Source organism: Gymnoscopelus braueri (genome assembly GCF_963280865.1).
Source record: "Gymnoscopelus braueri genome assembly, chromosome: 13".
NCBI lineage: Eukaryota > Metazoa > Chordata > Actinopteri > Myctophiformes > Myctophidae > Gymnoscopelus > Gymnoscopelus braueri.
The window spans coordinates 21,607,222-21,629,816 of NC_137615.1; the positions used below are offsets into that span (position 1 = coordinate 21,607,222).

The window sequence follows — 22,595 nt, forward strand, 5'->3', positions numbered from 1 at the left end:
GGATGGAACATAATGGAACATAGGTGTGGAAAGTTTTGAGAGACAGGAGGAAAGGTTTCATTGGCCAAGTATATATCTACATATGCACATATTGGTAATTTGTCCTCTGTATTATTTAACCAATCATAATTATTAGGAGCAGTTGGCAGCTACTGAATATCATTTAGGGGTTCAGTGTCTTGCTCAAGGACACTGGGATGTGATGCCAAAGAGAGTCAGGATCGAGCCGGGAAACGTAGCCTCTGCCACCCCAGTGGATATAGACATACAGGCAGTGGTGGGAAAAGTACTCAGATTCTTTACTTAAGTAAAAGTACCAATACTGCAATATAGAAATACTCTGTTACAAGTAAAAGTCCAGAATTAAACATTTACTTGAGTAAAAGTACAAAAGTATTGGCATCAAAATGTACTTAAAAGTACCAAAAGTAAAAGTACTAAAATGTTTGAAAATAGCAGATCTACAAGCTCACAATGCGTCGCATCAAGATCGGCTATTTTCAAATAGCCTATGTATAAAATAGGGCTAAAGTGGTTAATGTATGTTTTATTAATATAATAACTTCTATCTGAAAAGTAACTGGTAGCTAAAGTTCTCAAATAATTGTAGTGGAGTAAAAGTACAATATTTGCCTCTGAGATGTAGTGGAGTAGAAGTAAAAGTACTGGAAATTGGAAATACTCAAGTAAAGTACAAATACCTCAAAATTGTACTCAAGGACAGTAGTTAAGTGAACGTACTTAGTTACTTTCCACCACTGCATACAGGGATTGTGTGATTGACCTGAGTGAGTCAGAAACAGAAGTACAAGAGTGGGGCGGGGGAGGCAAGAGAGAGAAAAGCACGAAAAGAAGAAGGAGACAGAGGAATCGTGAGTAACGGGACTGGATGTGCTGCAGTGCCTGCAGGCTTGTGGTCAGATGTTTGGGTTCAGAGCCTTATTGGAGCTGTTGAATGACGTCATGATCAACTGATATACTCTCACTAAAGACAAACACATCATGACACTATCTTATCTGGTTCTGCTCTGAGGAGAGTATCAGCATCAGGTTCTTCCTCAAGGTCATTATACGGCGGTCAAAGTGTTTGCCAACCGAACGCACTGCAGTTTGCCTTTAGGTACATTGATCGTGGCGTATTGACAGGACAGTGTTTGGACAGGATAGAGCATTGGTTCTCAAAGTGGGGTCCGGGGACCCCCAGGGGTACTTGAGGGGGTTCCAGGGGGTCCCCAGCTAAATGATGGATAGAAACTAAATGGACCCTTATGGGTCTGTAACTCTGAGAGTGTACAAATGGAACCAAATGGACCCTAACAGGTCCATTTGGTTCCATTTGTACACTCTCAGAGTTAAATTGACATAGATTTTACAATATAAATTGCCTTCCAAGTGATAGAAATGCCATTAAATCTTATGGGGGTCCCTGGCATATCTTTTGAAATGGGGGTCCGCGGGCTAATAAGTGTCAATTTGGGGGTCCTTGACATGAAAAAGTTTGAGAACCACTGGGATAGAGGGCACACAGACGTTAGCCTATAAGTACTGCAGGCTGAAATATGTTCTGATTACGCACCTTCCATTGTGAATCAATACCTACGAATGCTCCTTGTAGAGAGAAATACTGTAAATACTTACAGTGTCAGTGGTGGAAAAAGTACTCAAATGTTTTACTTAAGTAAAAGTATCAATACTGTAATGTAGATGTACTCTGAGTCTGCTACAAGTAAAAGTCCTGAAATCAAAATTTACTTGAGTAAAAGTACAAAAGTATTGGCATCAAAATGTACTTAAAGTACCAAAAGTAAAAGTACTAAAATGTTTGAAAATAGCAGATCTACAAGCTCACAACGCGTCGCGATGCGACACGTTGTGAGCTTGTAGATCGGCTATTTTCAAATAGCCTATGTATAAAATAGGGCTAAAGTGGTTAATGTATGTTTTATAATGTAATCATTTATATCTGCAAAGTAACTAGTAACTAAAGTTTTCAAATAATTGTAGTGGAGTAAAAGTACAATATTTGCCTCTGAGATGTAGTGGGGTAGAAGTAAAAGTATTGAAAATTGGAAATACTCAAGTAAAGTACAAATACCTCAAAATTGTACTTAATTACAGTACTTAAGTAAATGTACTTGTAGTTACTTTCCACCACTGTACACTGTACATTATTAATGATGTATTGCACATGTGTGTGTGTTTACCTCTTAGAATGCCATGGTGTCCTTCAAGGAGCTCTGTGGCCTGACCCCAGCAGCCAACATGAAGCAGTGTATCCTGACGGTGTCTACGTGGCTGATGAACAGCGAGAGAAGCCTGAGGGTGACAGTGGACCTCAGTGAGACCTACCCCACCATGGAAGCAGAGGGTCCTGTTCCAGAGCTACTGCGCAAAGTCCTCAATGCATACGACATGGTAAAGCATCCAGAACACGCAAATGAGTAGAGCCCAACCGATAGCAGAGTTTTGAGTCCGATGCTGATCATGGTTTTGGAGAGTCCAAGACCACCGATTACTAGGGGTGTGCCGATATATCGTCCCGCGATATATCGCGATACGTTTTCGTGACGATATGTATCGTTTTGGCATTTATTTATTTTTTAATTACTTTTTTTTTTTGCAATAATAATAATGCAAAAACTGAAGTATTTGTTTGCATTTGCTTTTTTCCCCCCCCATATATTTTCATAAGCTTTTTTTCCCCCCCATATATTTTCATAAGCTTTTTTTCCCCCCCATATATTTTCATAAGCTTTTTTTCCCCCCGTATATTTTCATAATAAAAAAGTGCCATATATTGTATCGATATCGTGAGCCCAATATCGTGTATCGTATCGTGAAATTAGTGTATCTACCGATTACCAACGTTTTGTAAGAAATTAAATAAAAAAGAGCACAACTCCCGACCCCCCCCCCCTCCCACACACAAACACACACACACACACACACACACACACACACACACACACCTACACAAAACTTCAGAAGCGCCTTATATATACTTAATGAGATTTGGACGATAATGCTCTCATATTGCTGTTTTTTATCATCCCGCTAAATACCTTCCCCCGGTTGGGACGGAGCACGATAAAATGCCAAACCACTCAACCATTGTAGTGTGATAACATTGCCTTCCCTGTGGTGCTGTGATAAGCACTTCCTGCTCTGTGCAGTGTTCCATGCTTAACTGTTTAGCTGATGTGCTCACATAAATAAATCAGGACAAGGGCCCGCTATACACTGTAAGATACTCAGTGTTCATTTAACTCAAACGGATACATGAACACTGAGGATTTTTCTGTGTATAGAGATGGTTAACTGGCTCCTTGCATATTTATTAGTTATAGCGTAGCCAGCATTTCACAAAGCACGGTGAGCCATGTTATAATTTAAACATTTGCCGTTTGAGAGTGGCTACTAATGAGATGTTTCTGCAATTTAATAACCGTATAACTTCCACTGTTCAATATCCTGGCTCGTGCCTCAGAACAAATAACACTGCATTTTCTTACTTTATATTCAGTACGACACAACAATAGCGGAGCTAAACACATTCTATACGGCAACCTATATAGCCTCTGCTGAGCTTGGGTCAGTAAGCTCGAATATTTATGTGTACGCTTTCCAAACCCTTATCCCCACTGGCGCACAGCCCCGCTCCACAGGAACAGAGGCTGCAGTGTGTGCGTCTGCATACGTACGGCTGAAGGACTGCGTGACCTAGCTGCCAACACCATGCACTATACTGTATAACGTCAGTATGTCTGCAGCCAACGTGTCCTCAGGCAGCCCCACGTGGGCTGCAGTCACTCAGGCATTCTGACCGTCCTGTGAACTGAGCGTCAGCACATTGGAACTCTGCGGTCAGCCAGCCGCCCCAAGAGACCCAGGCTGGGCAAGTCGAACGGCAGGCAGCCCACAAACCTGCTTCAAGCACCAGAATGCTTGCGTGTGCGCGACGCTCGCTCGCTCACACAAACACACTCACACTCACACTCACACTCACATACACACTCACACATACACACACATACACACAGGTACTGTTGGCCAAGAGCATCGACTTCATTAAGTCTAATTTTGTCACGTCTCGCCAAAAATCTAACTTTTTATTTGATCGAAAATGTGTTATTTTCACCAAGTGACAGCATCATGCAAGAAAGTCTCTAAATGAGGCTTTTAAGCACCCTGTATACATCTATGACCTGGGTCTTCCAGGGGTCTGTACTTGGCCCCTCCTTTTTTCCCCCTCGACACCAAATCTCTTCGCCGAAAATAGCAATACAATCTCACTGTAGGCGGCGCGTCGTGAGCTTGTAGATCGGCTATTTTCCACAAATGTTCACCTATTTTCCACAAACGTTTGCCTGTTATGACATTCCCAGAGTAGGGATGATGGGGTTCATGTGATTAACCTCCTGACTACACCTGCTCCTCCTCAGTGTGTGGTGAGGAGGTTCAGAGACTAAACACAAGGGAGTGGGAGCAGGTTTGATTCTATGTAGGGCAGAAAATAGAAGAACCGCTGTTCTCCCACGTCTTATCTCTCTACGTATTTTTAGATGGCCTTTGCAGCAAATTGAAATGTTTATTTTGCGTTGTCGGCTGTGTGCTGTATTTTATTTATGCGACAACGTACGGTTAAACAACTATGCATAAAGAAGGACACTTAACATGGCCTGTGATCCCTGTATTCTCAAACCTCGTCACTTCCTTGTACTTTTGTCTATTACGTTTCTCAAGGAGAAATCATGAATTCATTTTACTTACTTACTCCTCTTCGTCCCCCTATGGGACAAAAGGCTTCAATGAGTTAATTAATTTTGACTCATTCCCTATTGGTATATCCTATGGGTGTTCCCCATGTATCCCAGTAGTGTGTCTGTTTTACCTTTACTTTCTGCCCTGATTTCCTGTGCATCCCACAGCAGATTGTGTATGTTTGACTTAACATACTCCAGCGGACAATGGCACAAACATAACCCACCCTGTGCTCTCTGTCCTTCAGATGATCCAGACCAGCAGAACGCTCATCGAGTCGGCCGATGTGGTCTACTGCAAGCTCACGCAAGCACAGCGGGCAGGTAAGCTCTGGAGAGAGAGAGAGAGAGAGAGAGAGAGAGAGAGAGAGAGAGAGAGAGAGAGAGAGAGAGAGAGAGAGAGAGAGAGAGAGAGAGAGAGAGAGAGAGAGAGAGAGAGAGAGAGAGAGAGAGAGAGAGAGAGAGAGAGAGAGAGAGAGAGAGAGAGAGAGAGAGAGAGAGAGGAGCCGTGCACGTGCAAACTTCACAGCTGCTCATGCACAGCAAAAGTTAGTAGTTATGTCTGTCTGCTACATTGGATCCATTGGAACACAGTTTAGTTTTTGGGCGGTGTAGCCGCCCCTATAAGTGGGGTTGGGACACCTCATTAGTACACCCTTCGCTGTACTGTGATTGGCTCATAATTAGTACACCCCTAGCATTAGTACACCCCTAGCTGTACTGTGATTGGCTGACTCTATTGGCTGACTCTATTCAGCACTGTGATTGGCTAGCGAGACACATGATGAAATCAATAACCTATAAATAGGACTATGCACTTTTAAAAAAAACACTTTTTTTTAAAGTGAGCTTCCATCACTGTGATGACCACTGTGATGACTACACCGCCCACTTCACACTGGGTGTGATTTTTCAATATCCTGAAAAGTAATGGGTTTGGACGTACATCAACAGTAAAGTATATAAGCTTTTAATCTCCTGTCTTGATAGATTGCACTCTATCAGGACAGGAGATGTATCAACCTGCAGGACTCAATCATCTGCCTCTTGTCCATGTGTATTCTATATGGTTCTAGAACAGCTCCGTCATCAGGCATCATTGGTGTCCTGTGTGATTCGTGTCGTCAGAATAGCCCATTCATCAGTGAGTCAGCCCAGGGTAGTCATCATGTCGTAGAGCAGGAGAATACAATCAGCCTCCCGGATAAAGAGCTGTCAGAGACGGGATCCAGGGAGCGTAAACATCCTTTCACAGAGGGATAGGCGAGAGCTGAAAGGGCTTGACGGCAGTGAAAGGATGGAGAAATGAAGGGCAGCGCCTAGGATGAAAGCAGCCTTGTGTCTATTGGATTTCCCGAATGAGAATTGTATAGTTTTTCAAGGTATTTGTGCCCATACAAAGAGGCTGGTGCACTGTGCTGAACATCATAAAATATGAAACATTATTGACACAGTAGGTTAGTATTATTTAGATAAAAGATTATGGGGGAAAAAAACGCATTATACAATAGCAGCAGTAGTAGCAGCAGCAGTAGCAGAGCTGAAGATAAATATTAAGGACAAAAAACTAAACAACTTAAGGACAGCATGAGGACACCAGGTTGAAAGTGGTCAAGTCTGTCAATTTAAAGCTGCAATTGTTAACTTTTTTCGTTACACACGTAATACAATGTCATTATAACCAATCTGTATGGTAGAGTATGTTAAGACAATATAACTAACAACTGCGGTGGTTGGAGGTGGTCTCCATGCTCTTCTATTGAGACATTTTGATCCGGTGGTGGTCGGGTAGGACCAGTACTGGTTGACAAGAGATATTGCATGAAACTTAAACGGAAATAGCTCACCAATAGGTAACGGATGTTACTGTACCTATTGGTCTTCGACCATTTACCTAAAATGGTCGAAGACAGCTGACGTAGTTAACCTACTATGCTAACCACAAGATAACATTAACCAACCAACAACCCACCGGGTTCTGCCTCGTCTCCTAGCAACGTGAGAGCATTTGAATGAAACCGCCTATAATTGACCATAATAAGATCATTAGTAGAAAAATGGCTCCAAATTGGGGGTCCTGTGGTTTGCTTTCTGCAGTCTGTCTTGCATTGAGCACTAATTGCTGCTCATCTGCCTAGCTTCTCTACCGCTCAATGGTAGCCCTCCTGCAGACTGAGCCAATTAGAATCAGAATATTCAGATCAGCAGAGGATGATTGATGACAAAATTGTTCATCATGCTTGTTTACCGCAGTCTAGCCCTGCAGGCAACGGTGGCCATAAGAACTGAAGACTAAGACAAATGAAAGATTATGTATAGGTCAGTTCATACTCAGGCAACGCAACTTCTGTTTCCTGTTACAGAAGTCAATGTAAACAAAGCCAGTGATTTATAGTTCATGCTTTGGCACATGGGACTGAGTTAGTCATTGGTGTAGTGTGGACGGTGTGTGTGTGTGTGTGAGCGCCAAGATGACGGCAGAAGTAAACGCTGGTGCTCCAGCCAAAATTCCATCTTAAAACACACCCGTCATAACTGCCGCCGTCAATGCAGGGAAGAAAGGTTACTAGTATGGATGTTACCAGATTGCTGTTTGCAATGTGCCTCATTGCGGTGATAAAGTCGGCCTTTAAAGCAGCTGTGTTCGACCCCTCGCCAAAACATCCAACGGGGAGAGAGAGCACCTGGACAACAATAGGCTACCCATTTGATTTGTATATGGACACCTGTTTTACATCCAAACTTATGAAATATCAGCCGTTGGAACGTATTATGGCCTTGGGATATAACTGTCAACTTATTGTCCTCGAGTCTGGGCCATGTTCACAAGCTTGTGCTCCGTGGACTGCAATTGGGAGGATTGCAAAAGACAAATGCAAAAAAGTTGGCTAAATACTGTTCTATCTAAGCTATCATAGGCAGTCTGTCTATCTGGAGAAGATGATGTTTCATATATCCTTGAGTAGCTAAGGGGGGAGAAGAAAAATAAATAAATAATCATCTGTCACTTTCTGTATAGTAAGTCATAAATGTGTTCTCTTTTTTCCTCTGTGTGTTAATAAGCATGTGCAGCAGTTGTATCTGGTTTGACCGTAATGTAACCTTCTTCTGTGTGTGTGTGTGTGTGTGTGTGTGTGTGTGTGTGTGTGTGTGTGTGTGTGTGTGTGTGTGTGTGTGTGTGTGTGTGTGTGTGTGTGTGTGTGTGTGTGTGTGTGTGTGTGTGTGTGTGTGTGTGTGTGTGTGTGTGTGTGTGTGTGTCTGTGCATCCTGGGTGTGCTGTTTGTGTTGTTTGTGTTTTGTAGTTACAGTATGTTTTAATTGTGAAGTGCCAAATGGATTGGCGATGAAAATGAGCTGTAAGCTAATTCTGGTAACCGGCAACAAATGGAAAGATTTATGTGTAACATTGTACATGATCCCTTACAAATAATACATAAGACTTGTTTTGTATATGAGGGAGAAAGAGACTGCAGAAAGAAACTAAGACGTCTGTCCCACGGACTTGTACCGATCCAGTGTGTCAGAGTAGATCAGGCGTATGCCCTGTCTCCCCATGGGGGAGAGCTGGATTCATGCTGTGCATTGTGTGCAATTCCCCTGGGATGGAGGCTGAATGTGGGGGCTTGAATAAAAGGGCACTCCCCTCTCCTTGGAGCAGGAAGCCACAGGAAGCTTCCTCTGTGCCGAACAGAGCCTAGACCCCACGCAGGCACAGCCACACACAGCTGTGTGTCAGTATTTTGATGTTGGAAGGGTGAAGGGTTAACTTATGTAAGACATCGGGGTAGGGAGCTGGAGTGACAGAAGAGATCCACAGCGGGCCTCAACTGCATGCCAAGCATACTGTAGCACTTCAACTAACACCCAATCTCCCCCCTCCCCTGCCCCCAATAAGACTCTGATATGCCTCGAATCCCAACCTCTGCTTAGAACCAGAATTAGAATCAACTTTATTGTCACAGCACAGGTTTACGGGTGTAAAACAGTGGGTGAAATTTGTTTTTGTGCACGTACCATCCTTTTTCCATAAAAAGAGAAATATATGAAGAGAGGGGCAGGGAGATCAAGTGGAAGAGAAATATCAATACCAAACAAACAATGTCTAATTACACATAGTATATCTATCCAGTGTGGTACCCGAGGTTGAGCATAAGGTGTGAGCGGATATATACTGTACATGATATAGATGTGCTTAGCTGCCATCTCTACTGTACGCACTGAATGTCTCATGCCTGCAGATCTAGACCCATGCTGTTGGACACAGAGGGTGTTTGTGTACTAAGAAGTCACGACTCACTCCTGAGTTATACTTAGCTGCACGCCGGCATTGCGCACCGAAAATAGCAGATCTACAAGTGTACAACGTGTTGCAGCGCGACACGTTGTAAGCTTGTAGATGTGCTATTACTTGTTTGTGACATGATACACAACCAAGTAGAACTCAGGCTTTAGGCGGAAAATATAAATGGGAAAATAGATACTGTTTTTTTTTCTTCCATCTGATCTGACGCAGTCCCAGATAGACACAGATGTCATTTGTCCCCAAGGCACTGGGGCAGAGGGACATGACTGTGTGTGTGTGTGTGTGTGTGTGTGTGTGTGTGTGTGTGTGTGTGTGTGTGCGTGTGCGTGTGCGTGTGCGTGCGTGTGCGTGCGTGTGCGTGCGTGCATGTGTGCGTTGCTCACATAATCCAAACTTTTAGACATAAGACACACGGTTGTGAACAAAATTGGTGTCCCCACTTTGATGCAAATGTGTGAAAGAGAGAAAGATGTGTTTGCAATGATAACTATTCTATCGAATATTAAAAAAGAATATAAGCAATATAGTACCTTGTGTGTCCCGCAGGTTAAATTCAGTTTAAGCTTCAGGTGATGGCTGCCCAGACTTCAAACATGTTGTTTGGGCCTGGATGCGAACATGGGACCTTCTGTCTCCCAGATGGCCTCTCAACCCATTCAGCTATGGCCGCATTGGGCTGCTAAGGGATGCGATGTACTGTTAGCAAAGAGAACTTGGAAAATGTGTCTCTTTGTGTCTGTCTGTCTGTCTGTCTGTCTGTCTGTCTGTCTGTCTGTCTGTGTACATGCATGTTTACGCGTGCGCATGTGCATCTGCTGCTCTTAGCTCAGTGCGTGAATTGGACTCTGATTGGACACTCACATGAGCCATTACGTCATCATCTTCGGCCGGTAGGTGTTTTAATGAAAAAAATGGAAAACATATATCTGTTTGCCTTTTAGGCTTTGTAAACAAAAATTGCACAGGACATATACGACAAATAGCTTGAAAAAATAAGATATATATTATAATTTTATGCTTTCATATTTGTTTTTAAATTATAGAAATATCAGATCTACAAGCTCACAACGTGTCACGGTCAACGTGTCACATCGTGACACGTTCTGAGCTTGTGGATCTGCTGTTGCCACTGTTTTTGAAAAAGCATGAAGATTTTTCAACAGATTAATTCATACGGATAAACGGAAATGATTCTGAAGATCATGCGAAAATGATCGCGACTATCTCAAATAAACTGCGATCAGAGGCGATGATGTAATTACTGTAACGGGCCTAACGGCCAATTGGAACAATGGCAAACGGAACTACAGCGCTAAAAAAACGCTTTGGCCCTGCTCCCCTGTCGTCTCCGTTACCATGGTTCTCATTTTGTCAACAGCCACACCCCTCCCCTCTGCTCCATTTATGCCCAATCATTATTGCAGCTAATCAGTTTAATTTGGCCAGTGGTGCTGACGTGTTGATGAGGATGGAGAGGTGCTGGATGAGCCCCACTCCGCCGGCCCCACCCCCGGGGACTATGGATGGCTCGCCATCACACACACCGCTAATGGGGGACCAGAACGACAGCTGGGATGCACACTTTGGCACCTCCAGCTGCTACTGATGGGCATGATTGTGCATGTGTGCGCGTGCGTTATTATGTTTGTATTTGCCGTATCTGTATGTACATGTTTGCTGTATTTGTGTGTCTGTATCTTTGTATTTTATGTATTTGTTTTATTTGTGTGTGCATGCATGTGCATTATTGGTTTGCGTCTGCATGGACATATAAGGACCACTTCACCCATGTTCAACCTATCTTCATATAATTGGTCCTTAATCCTCAGACACGATGTCACAGAGTTAACAAGCTCATGAAATGAGCAAACCTGCCCTTAAAGGAGTAGTTCACCCAAAAAATTACTTATTTTCTATCAATTTTCAATACACACCCCATGAAGCCTTGAATTCATGGAGATTTTTTTTGATGACCGGCGGAGGAAACTGAAAGAGTCTCCATTGAGTCTCCTACAAGAGAAAAGAAATCTCAATCAATTGAAGGCTTCGTTGGGTTTGTAGAAAATAAATAAGTCATTATTTGGGTGAACTACTCCTTTAAGGTGGACTGACTTAAGGTAGACCAGTAATTCTACACAGAGCTAATGTGACACCAACTCATAACCCCTGTCTCATCAAAGTCTCAACGAGGTGCAGTCACATTACTCATACCAATATCAAATATCTCCATTATACAACTATAAAGCAAAATGTTATATGGTTGGTTAATAATAGATAAATGTTTCATTGTTACTTCAACATTTAACACACAATTTGACATACATTGTGGGTGGTATTGGAAATGAATATGGTATTGAAACGCATATGACAGGGTTGGAGCATGAAAAACTAAAAAGACAGGCATTTAAATACGTTTTTGCATCTTCAAACGGATCAAAACTAGAGGAATAGCTACATAAATGTCTGGGAAAGTAACGTATGATCATATCTCAAGACAGAGAAGGTAGATTCGTAATGATTCGTAACAGATACTTTTGAGCTGCAGCAGATTTGGGTTCAACCCCAACCCCTATTACCCCTAAAAAACGAATTTTCCTTCAGGGTTAAGATTTTTCTAAATCTGACCACATGTAGACTAATTTCGATTGTTGCCATTTTGGAAAATGGGCAAAAAAACAAACACAGATTTTCTTGACACTCAAACCTAAATTGTTCTATAGACCCTTATCTTCAAAGTAGAAGTGAAAACAAAACTTTTGCATCAATTTGAAATGACTAGTAGGGGGGATATCTCTAAGATCCCTCTCTTTCTCGACTGTATTAGACTTTATCTTGCTCTTTCTTTTCATTCATTGTTAGCGCTCGCCATTTGAGCTGGAAAATCCCGCTCCCTATTGTTTGCAATAATGACACCCCGCTTGCGTTCTCCTTCTGTAACCCTTGAGAATAACCCTTGAATAAGTGAAGCTCCGCTCCGACTGTGGAGACTTCACCTCACACCCTCTCTCGTCCAACAAATTGCTTTCATCATTTCCGTTCGTCTGCTCTTTTTTTGTTCCGTAAAAGACAAAAACACAAAAGCAAATTGAGATTCCATTTGTTTTCATTATTTACTTAGGATTCAATCTATCATACTTACTCTTTCTCTCCACTGTCACTGCCTTTCTCTTCGTACTGTATTTGGAGGGATAGAAAATCGTTACCGCTGCAGTGGTCATTACATGCAATTCTAAGCCTTTTTTGTTGTTGTGTGTGTGCGTGCGTGCGCACAAGCAAGCGTGTGTGCATGTCTGTGCATGTCTCTTCCCTCTTGTCTAAGTCCAAGCACTGACAGCCCTGTGCTGTGTATCGCACAGTCCCCCCACCCCACACACACACACACACACACACACACACACACACACACACACACATACACACCATGTGATTCATTCTCCTCTGCATCTGCCATGGGGGCTAGATTTTGTTTAGGAACTCGAAATTTCACCCACATTAACCCATTAAGACCTGAGGCGGATTCTACAAATGACTTCTAAATCCTATTTATCAGTGGTTCTCAAACTTCATAAAAAAATGCCGCCGACCCCCATCTCAAAATGTTTTGACCTCCAGAAGCAAATATTTGAGTTAAAAATGTTTGCTTTAAAAATATTCAAAGATTTGCACACATTTTCAAGATTTTTCAAAAATAGCAGATCTACAGGCTCGATATACTGTACAAGCGCGGCTTGTATATCTACTATTTTTGAATAGCCAAAGTATAAAATCTAAAATGACGCAGATGCTTTCCCGGTTTCAATGGATTAAGTGACAGTAAGTAACAGCGAGTATGTAGCCCTGGGGGGGCAGCAATCCTTAATAATTTGAGAATTAAAAGCTGTGTGTGACAAGCCGTCTCCAGCTAATTCCATCTCTTCCAGCTCTACACCTGCCTCCCTCGCCAGTTCCACGCCAATATAGCCCACTGCTGCTCGGTTCTTCTCTGCACCAGCAGCAGCCCATTAACTGTGCCCCTATTACATGATGAGATCAGCCTAAACCGTGTTAACATAACTCTCTGGCTCTGAGATAGCCCTATTCTGCAATGCTGTCTATATTATCATTATAGAGGAATAGCAGGAAATGATGTTTTGGTCTTTATACTGGGTATAGTCTTCTGATGATGCAAGCTCGGTCACACAACGGTGTCGCTCAGCATGAGTCTCAAGCTATGCGACGCTTCACGTCAGTTTAGAGTGGCTCATCTCATCTCATCTGTGTCTTGGTAACTGGTGGAAATTGCTCACTCCCATGTGGGTGTGAGCAATTTCTTCACTCCCACAGGCCTGTTTTTGAACATATTGAATTTACTATTTGAAAATACTAATATGGAGTGTCAAATTTATAATTAGGTTGAATTAATGTTCACAAGGCAACATTTCCTTGCCCATATTTCAACAGTGCATCAAGCATGAGGCCGTTCACATAAAAGAATAAAACTGTAAGTACAGTAAGTAGTGCTACTGTTAGTATAGAAGAGGAGATTGAATAAGCAGGGAAGCCGGACCGCCTACTGAGAGCCGTGAAGAACAATTGTTGAGTTGTTAGATATTCTCAGTGGGGCTCTGGATATCAGCTCCGGATATCAATGAATATATTGAGAGACAACTAAATTGCTCTGCTTTTCCCTTAGTATGCTTATGAGTCATGGATGTACTGTAATGTCCTACATCATAAGCAATCCATTCTGTGTGTGTGTGTGTGTGTGTGTGTGTGTGTGTGTGTGTGTGTGTGTGTGTGTGTGTGTGTGTGTGTGTGTGTGTGTGTGTGTGTGTGTGTGTGTGTGTGTGTGTGTGTGTGTGTGTGTGTGTGTGTGTGTGTGTGTGTGTGGAGACAACGCAGTTAGAACAACAGCATAAAGGTTTCTTGTTGGAGTGGGAGGCAATGTACCTGCTGGGCTAGACAGAAATAGAGTGGCATAGTTTCACAACAAGTCCTCTTAAGTGGAGCATAGAACACATGGGGGGAGGAACATCTTGCATCTCAGGTGAGAGTTGCTATTTGGTATTCAGCTGTGTTGCTTACACATTACACTTTAGGGCAGGGATGTCAAACATACGGCCCGCGGGCCGGATCAGGCCCGCTAACTAGTTTAATCCGGCCCGCGAGATGATTTTGCAAAGCATTAAAAAAAAAAAAAAAAAAAAAAAAAATCATATTTTTTTTTTTTTTTTTTTTTGTGCCAAAAATATTTTAATTGTTTTTTGGCCAAGTCTACACCTGTAACCACACGTAACTTCCACTTTCCTCTTCTTCTTCCTCGTCTTTGTATTGGTATTGTTTGTGTTGGAGCGCCTCAGTGCGGCTGCAGAGTTCATGTGCAACCTCTTCCAGAGAGAGATAGAGACACTAGAAACTCTGCTGGAGACACAAAACAAACTGTGTAGACTTGCCCCTTTGAAATAAAATGTATTTTGGCACCAAAAAAAAAAAAAAGTTCTTAACGGTTATCGATTAATTAATCGGTAAGGCCTAACGGTAAACGGTTAATAGAATGTCTCCATTTGGCCATCCCTATTTGTGAAGTTTACATTTTCAGAATGTGCTTGTACTAACTAAGACTAAGTAAAGTAAACAAAGAAAACTATCTGAAGTTGTTGTTATTGTTATTATTAGTTATTATGCCATGATTTTACCGGTCCGGTACCGGTCCGGCCCTCTGGCCCTCTGGCCCTCCTCCATGTGGCCCCTGAGCTAAAATGAGTTTGCCATCCCTGCTTTAGGGTCTTGTGTATTGACCAAGGCAGGCTGAGACTATATACAGCCTCACAGGAGTGTGTTCTCAAAGCCACAAGGATTAGAGATGGTCTACTGAGACTAAATGAGCCAGGGCTTACTGTTAGATTAATTAGAGGCCAACCTTCATCGCGGAACCTCAATTTCACCCCCATTTGTAATGCCGCATGACGGCTGGTGAAAGCTGCCATTGTGGCTGCAGAGACAGTCATTGACGGTGCACCCAGATAACTGCAGGATATCTTTTACTTTGCAGACATTGCTTCGTGATTCTTCTTCGGGGGAATACAAATGTACTGATCTTGACCTTGCGCTGCACACTGTTCGATTCATTCATTTTCACATACTGAATGTCTGTGTTCTTTCCAGGGCTAGACTTTCATGAGGACCTGCACCGCATCGGAGCCAAGGAAGGCCTGAAGGGCCGAAAACTTCAGAAGGCCATGGAGAGCTATGCTTGGAACATCACTGTGCTCAAGGTTAGATCTGCCTCACTTACTGGATTAAATAGACTCACAGAATCACTCCAGCTACATCAGTTTTCACAAGGACATTTCAATGTTATTGATATGATTACAGTAGAAACAAAAAAACGAGCACACTCAGTCTGTATAATGCAATTTGCCGGGTGCACAGCTCACGAAGATTCACAACAAGAAAATAATAGCCAGCACCTATAACCTCTATGAAATAAAAGTACCAGAAGGACTTCGGAGTGCTGGCTATTATTTTCTTACAATGACTGAAAACAAAATTCAATCTGGTTTCTTGACACTTGAACCTAGATTGTTCTATAGACCCTTCTTCTTCAAAGCGGAAGCGAAAACTAAACTTTTGCATCAATTTGAAATGACTAGTAGGGGGTTATCTCTAAGATCCCTCTCTTTCTCGACTGTATCAGACTTTCTCTTGCTCTTTCTCTTTGCATTCATTGTTAGCGCTCGCCATTTGAGCCGGAAAATCCCACTCCCTATTGTTTGCAATAATGACACTTCGCTTGCGTTCTCCTTCTGTAACTTCGTAAGCACGGCTCACAAAGCTTCACAATAAGATAATAATAGCCAGCACTGCGCGTCCGTGTATGCTGTCCGCGCCTCTATGAATTAAAAGTACCAGAAGGGCTTCAGATTGCTGGCTATTATTTTCTTACAATGTTATTGATTGTTATCAGCAGGTGAGGTTGTATTAAATAGTGCCATCCCCAGTGGCCTAGCCAGGATTTTCATTTTGGGTGGGGGGCGGGGGGGGCTCAGCACGGGCCGATAGGCCTATGTCTATTGAAAAATAGCTATTGCACCGTAATACAAGCAATAGAAACGTGAATAAAATAGGCTATAATATGCAACAGGTAGGCATGGCTATTGCAGACAAATAATTAATTCTCAAAGAAGCACAATAGGTTAGACAGCATTACAGGCAGATAAATACGAACATGATGTCCTGCACAAATGATTGAGTCATGTCTAAATTGCGATTACAACAGCAAGCAAAGTTAACAAATCAAATAATGTTCAAACATATGCAACCAAAAGTCCACGTCCTCCTCCATCGATTATATCTAGGTATGCATGAGACAATGGGGCGGGCTTGCACTTTAAAATGCATGCAGTTTGTGATGCTCCAGCAGTGGACATGTTTGGAGGAGTTGTTGGGGGAAGGTGACTTGCTGCCCACGTGCCAGTCCATCATTCAGCTGTGGGGCAAGGGCTCAACTGGGCGGGCAGTTGCCCGCGTTGCCCAGCGCTGGCTACGCTTCTGGCCACCCCCCTCTGGACAAGTATTTTCACACTATACGATTGATGGCCGACAAGGGATCACACACCGCAAGAGTTCACCAGGATGCGATCCAGACCGATACATTTAGTTTTTTATTCCAATCTATATTACATTAGGCTACATTATATTATCGCACCACCGACGTCTGTCTGTTCACGAAAGGTTCCCGTGATATGTGCGCGAAAGCGAGACAGGACGCTAAAGATTTTCATTAAATAATTACATTACACTTACAATTGTCTCTTTGCGCCTCTCTCACACACACACACACACACACACACACAAAACCACACACACACACACACACACACACACACACACACACACACACACACACACACACACACACACACACACACACACACACACACACACACACACACAGAGAGAGAGAGAGAGCACACGAGTTCTAAATGTTTTCATAATAACACCAGCAGTAGCGCAGCGTGCCTGCTGATTCCTACGCGGTTTTATCAGCATATTCAAGTGAGATGCGTTGGTTTTGTCGTTGAGCGCCAAAAAAAGGTCCCCGACAGCATAATCGGACCAAATATCTTGCTGTGTGTAGTTGCCCTTAAGAAAGACTCTTGGGGCTAATTGCATTTGCTTCCTCTCTAATCCCTAAATCTCTTAATTAATACTCTCAGCTACGGTTTTATTTATGGGCTTAGCTAACTAACATGATAAGACATTATAGGATTGTGTACAGTTGTTTGTAGAAACACAGACTCTGGAGACGCCTGTGTGCATACAAGAGAAGATGACTTTAGGACGCTCTCAGCAATAAAGTATTGTCTTTGCCTGCCCATGATGCAGGCATGTGATGATAAGATAAGGTTACTCAGTGTATCCATGAGTCATCATAACCTCCAGGCTGAAGGCAGGGGCGGAGAGATCATGTTTTCAACGTGTGTGTGTGTGTGTGTGTGTGTGTGTGTGGGTGTGGGTGTGGGTGTGTGGCTAATCTCACAAACTACTACAGCGTCAAATGTGTTGTGCACGCTGCCAGTAGGCCAAATAACTTTGTTCCCAAATGTTGTTATACACGGTATTGTCACTGACAACTATGTTATTGTCTCCGCCAGGCCGAAAGGCATGGCGAGAGAGTATGTTTTCGCCCCTGTCCATCCGTGTGTCCGTCCGTCCGTCCGTCCGTCCGTCCGTCCGTCCGTCCGTCCGTCCGTCCGTCCGTCCGTCCGTCCGTCCGTCCGTCCGTCCGTCCGTCCGTCCGTCCGTCCTGTCTGTGTGTTACCACCAAATCTCCGGCACCGTAGGCCCGGTCGCTGCGAAACTGTGCACACACACTCCCTGGATGCCAATTCAGAACCTCTGCCTCAAATTTTTCACATGGGCCTGTTATAGCGCCACCAGGAGGCCGATTTGTGCAAACCCATTTTTTCCCATTACTCCTACAGTTTTTAACCAAACCTCATGCAAATCGGTACACAGTATCTCTATAGTCATGTGATCAACCCTGATCTGTCCGATTTCCCATATTCCATCCTCATTGGCTAAGGTTACCATCCAAAGTTTGCAGGATTGGTCCGTTTTGAACAAACTGCCTCAAATCATGAACGCAACTTGCCATTTGCATAAAATTGCACACGCACATTCCCACTAGGCCCAGGAAGAAATGGCACTTAAAACTTTTCACATCAGCCTCATGGTGGCGCTATAACAGGCCGATTTGCATTTTTAACTATAACTGCACCGATCTGCGTGAAACTTTGCACGCCTACTCCCTAGAGGCCAAGGAAAAACATCTGCACTGCATTTTTCACATTTGCTTTTTACAGCGCCACCAGGAGGCCGACTTATGTCAAATACATTTTTGGATATTAATCCTTCAGATTTTATCCAAACATCACACAAATCGGTACACAGTATCTTTATAGTCATGTGATCAAGACGCATCTGTCCGATATTTCATATTCCATCCTGATTGACTAAGGTTGACTTCCAAAGTTTGCAGGATTGGTCCGTTTTGAACAAAATGTCTGAAATCATGAACGCGGCGTGCGATTTCCGTGAAAATTTGCACGCACATTCCCACTAGGCCGAGGAAGAAATGCCACCCTTTTCACATTGGCCTATTATAGCGCCACCAGGAGGCCACAATAACTTACCTGACCTGGCGGAGACCTGTGCTCCGAGGAGCACTTTTTCTAGTTTTTTGTAATCTCACTCACTCGTCTCAGACTCACCATACCTCCAGGGTAAGGGATACATGTCCGCGAGGCTGTGGAGTGCAAATAACTAATTGGGCGCAAGCCGTTCCTCTGGCGTATGGGATCTACTGCTAATCCAAGACCTCTGTTTTACAATTTGTCAGAGAGAGGGAGAAAGAGAGGAACACCAACATTGTTATGGTGACGTGGTCTCATTGGTCAAGTTTATAAAGTTTGCTACCTGTCTCTACCACACAGCGCAGTGCACCGATGACATGCGTGCACGTGCATCGCACACAGACCAGGGCTGCCAACCCTCCTGGATTCTGCAGGAGTCTCCTTTACTTACGAAAGTGTATGCAATCATACAGAGATACTCACTTTTAAATAATGAAAGGATATTATTAAAGATGGGTCTTACATTGCTTCAGTCACCAAATCAATTTCTGTACGCCTACTTTTAGCGTTGAATGTACCCATCATTATCTAATGCTAGTAAAGCAAGCCTGATAAAAGTATCAAACTCCCAAAATTCACCAGAACACAGGAAATTACATCTACTGACGCCTGGGGAGTCTGTTCAGTGCCCCCAGCCTGTTGGCAGGCCTGACACAGACACAGAGGGAGACACAGAGACCGTAGCCTGGTAAACCATCCCGGTGGCGTGAATTCACATTATCATGTGTCTTCTGCAGACCGTTCCGGTCCCAAGCACTGGGTGGGCGTTTTGCAGAAACCAAAAAATGGAAGAGACAATCAGCGTCTGTCAATCACAGGGCCCTGAGCGAAGATGCTGATTAGCTCTGGTTTCTGCAACAACAACAAAAAATAAATGACCGGGATGGTTTACCAGGCTACAGAGACCACGTCGCTGCACCTAACTTAACACACCAGACAGAGATGCAATTTCACATTACTGTGTCAGACAGTGTCAGTATTAGCCTATTATTGGGACATGCCTGGTGGAGATTTGTGCTCCTCTGAGCGCCCCTTTCCAGTTATCTTTGGTATTTCTGGGATGAATAAAACACAACGTGGTGCTCAGTTAGGAGTGTACACTTCATTTGTAATTGCATGATAAGCCCACTAAGGACACCTACCGTTTGGGTACTTGGTTATAATATGCTTTCTTTTCTTTTCTTTTCTTTTCTTTTCTTTTCTTTTCTTTTCTTTTCTTTTCTTTTCTTTTCTTTTCTTTTCTTTTCTTTTCTTTTCTGGCTTAGCCACCAGGTGGGCTCAAATGATTTCGTGGAGTATAAACTAGAAAGTAATGTGACCAAACAGTTTCCCACTCTGTAGTTATCAGATTTGCTGTACTCTATTCCCCTTATCAGTTCCTCACATTGAATTGAATTATGTGTCCCTGCTGCTGCTGTGTCACATATAACTCGTCATAACATGTTTATTGTGTTCTGTTTTGTCACTCCCACTACCTTAGGGAGCCATGCTCTCAGTGGATTAAATAGTCTATTCTGTTCTATTGTACAGTAACTGGCTAGTTAGAGCACCGGTGGTCTTTCAACATATAGACTAATCCACAGAGCGCTGTCCTGTACGTGTTGCAATCATAACTGTGCAGTGTCAGATTCCTGTTGTGCATAAACTGCTCGCTTTACCCAAGTTAGGCCACATGATCACATTGGAAGTGTCAAATAATTATGAATTAATAATTTCAACCCTATTATACCGACAATGGACGACTTAAATGAGGGAAATGTTACATATCCCTCATTATATCATAATGTATCAAACATCACCCGATCTACTATGAACACGCGCGCGCGTATGCATGCACGCAAACACACGCACGCACGCACGCACAAGATGTTAACATGCCTCCTTAATTCTGTCGAGCTGACCTGTTGCACAATCTTTAATGTGCTCTTACAGTGAAGACATGTAATTAATGTTGGTTGTACACAGGTGACGGCACAGTGTTATATCATTTGATGGCAGCGCCAACTCTCCACATGTTAATATCTCATCAACCATTGCATAACGGTCTTCACCTGTAAATGAACCACTGTCCTTTCACTGACAGTGAAAGAGAAGTTCAATGAGTTTGTGTGTGTGTCACGTTACTTCTTGTCTCTGAAGTGAAGCCAGACTTTTTGGGGAGTTAGTTAGAATGTGTTGGTGGATGTGAGGGCACTCCGGATGCAAACAGTCATCTGACACCGCAATAATGATTGCGCAACTACAGGGCAGCGCTCTGTGGATTCGTCTGTATCTGCAATCTTCCTCTGATTATTTCTGTGGATCCTAAAATTCCTAGAATCAGTAAAGCTATTTTACACAGACCAAGGAACTGTGGTGGTCTCTCACTCTCTAGTTGTATAGAGGTGCAATAATGTTGTTCATCCTCCCGTCTGCACTGGTTTATTTCTCTCTCCCTTTATCTCCCTCTGCCACTCCTCAAACCTTTTGCTGCTGTCCACTTTAAAGCTATGGATACAGCTTTGCCGTCACTTTAAGTTTTCCTCTGTGTCGAGTCTGGGGCCTATTAGCAATAACCACTTATTTTCTCCCTCCATTTTGGACTCAACCTTTAGCCTCTGGAGCAGATTAGGTATCAATCCTTTCAAAGATCTCTATGATAGGGGTATTTTTTCTAGCTTCGGCTCTTTATATCTAAGAGTGTGCGCCGTTCAAATTTGTTCCATTATCTTCAGGTCCGTCACTTTGTGCATACGAAGTTTGAGTCCTTTCCCAGGCCCCCTCAAGAATCATTATGGGAGAGCCTTTTTAAGCTGTCACCTACTCAGAGGGGGCTTATATCTGAAAACACCATGACTTTGAACAGTGGCACAGTCTCCGAGACAAAGAGCAGATGGGGAGGGGAACTGGCAGATGACTGGTGAGAAGTGGCTTTAGATGTGTGTGCTCCTGTGATCCTGCCAAAGGTTGGGCACAGAGTCAGCTTTAGTAAAACTAAACTTAAAGCTTGCCTGATTCCGATCCCAAATGTTATCATTGTGGTAGTCTACAGGCAGACCTCTCACATGTGTTCTGGTCTTGCCCAGATTGTTTTTCTATTTTTGATGTATTCTCAACATTGTTCAATAACAGTTTATATACTCCCCATTATCTGCAGGAAATGTGATTGTTGGTGCTCCATTTTCTTTCTTTTCTTTTCTAAGAATAGGTCAGTGTAGAGAGACAGGAAAACAAGGGCAGAGAGAGAGAGATGAGACATGCAATGAAAAATGAGGTTGAGTTTGAACCCGGATCCTCGCACTTACAAGCAACATATGGTTTGTGCACTAACGGAGCCACCAGGCATCCCTGGTGCTCCATTTTCATCTCATCATCGCCTCGCCTACCCTATGAAATCAATTAGCACAGAGTGCAGAATCTCCCTTGGTAGATAGGATGAATGGAAGAGTGGCGTTTGAGATCATGTTTGTTACTAAAAATGTGCACTTAAGGATCATGGCTTGCGCACATCTATGTAATGTTATGTATGTACTGTGCTTTGCCTACGCAATGTTAATTCGACTCCGAGAGGGAGAAAAAGGACCAGGAATTAACACATTTTGCTGTGTAGCACTAACAACAGCATGCGAGGCAGCCAGATTATTATCTTAATTAAGATTTAGCACAATCTGTAGCACTGGGAGAATTAAATGCTTAAACACTGCAACAGGTGGACACACAAATCTAATCCCCCATGTCTTTTAGCATTTCAACCACCCTCTTTCTAACCACCCATTCACTTGCCAAACAAACGCACACACTATAATATCCATACTGCTTCGATCCCTAAACCCACCCACCCCTCCCCCACTCTCTTTCTCCATCCCCCTAATTGAT

At 43.1% G+C, this 22,595-nt stretch overlaps 1 protein-coding gene across 1 annotated transcript in view; it reads left to right on the forward strand.

Annotated features, from left to right (window-relative positions):
• The window catches only part of LOC308097874 (inactive phospholipase C-like protein 2), a 98,990-nt gene that overhangs the window by 71,216 nt on the left and 5,179 nt on the right, over window positions 1–22,595 (forward strand). Inside the window, exons 3-5 of the mRNA XM_080445972.1 lie at window positions 2,212–2,415; window positions 5,009–5,084; window positions 15,208–15,317. Coding sequence (XP_080302098.1) covers window positions 2,212–2,415; window positions 5,009–5,084; window positions 15,208–15,317 — 390 coding nt within the window. The remainder of the gene's footprint in view (window positions 1–2,211; window positions 2,416–5,008; window positions 5,085–15,207; window positions 15,318–22,595) is intronic.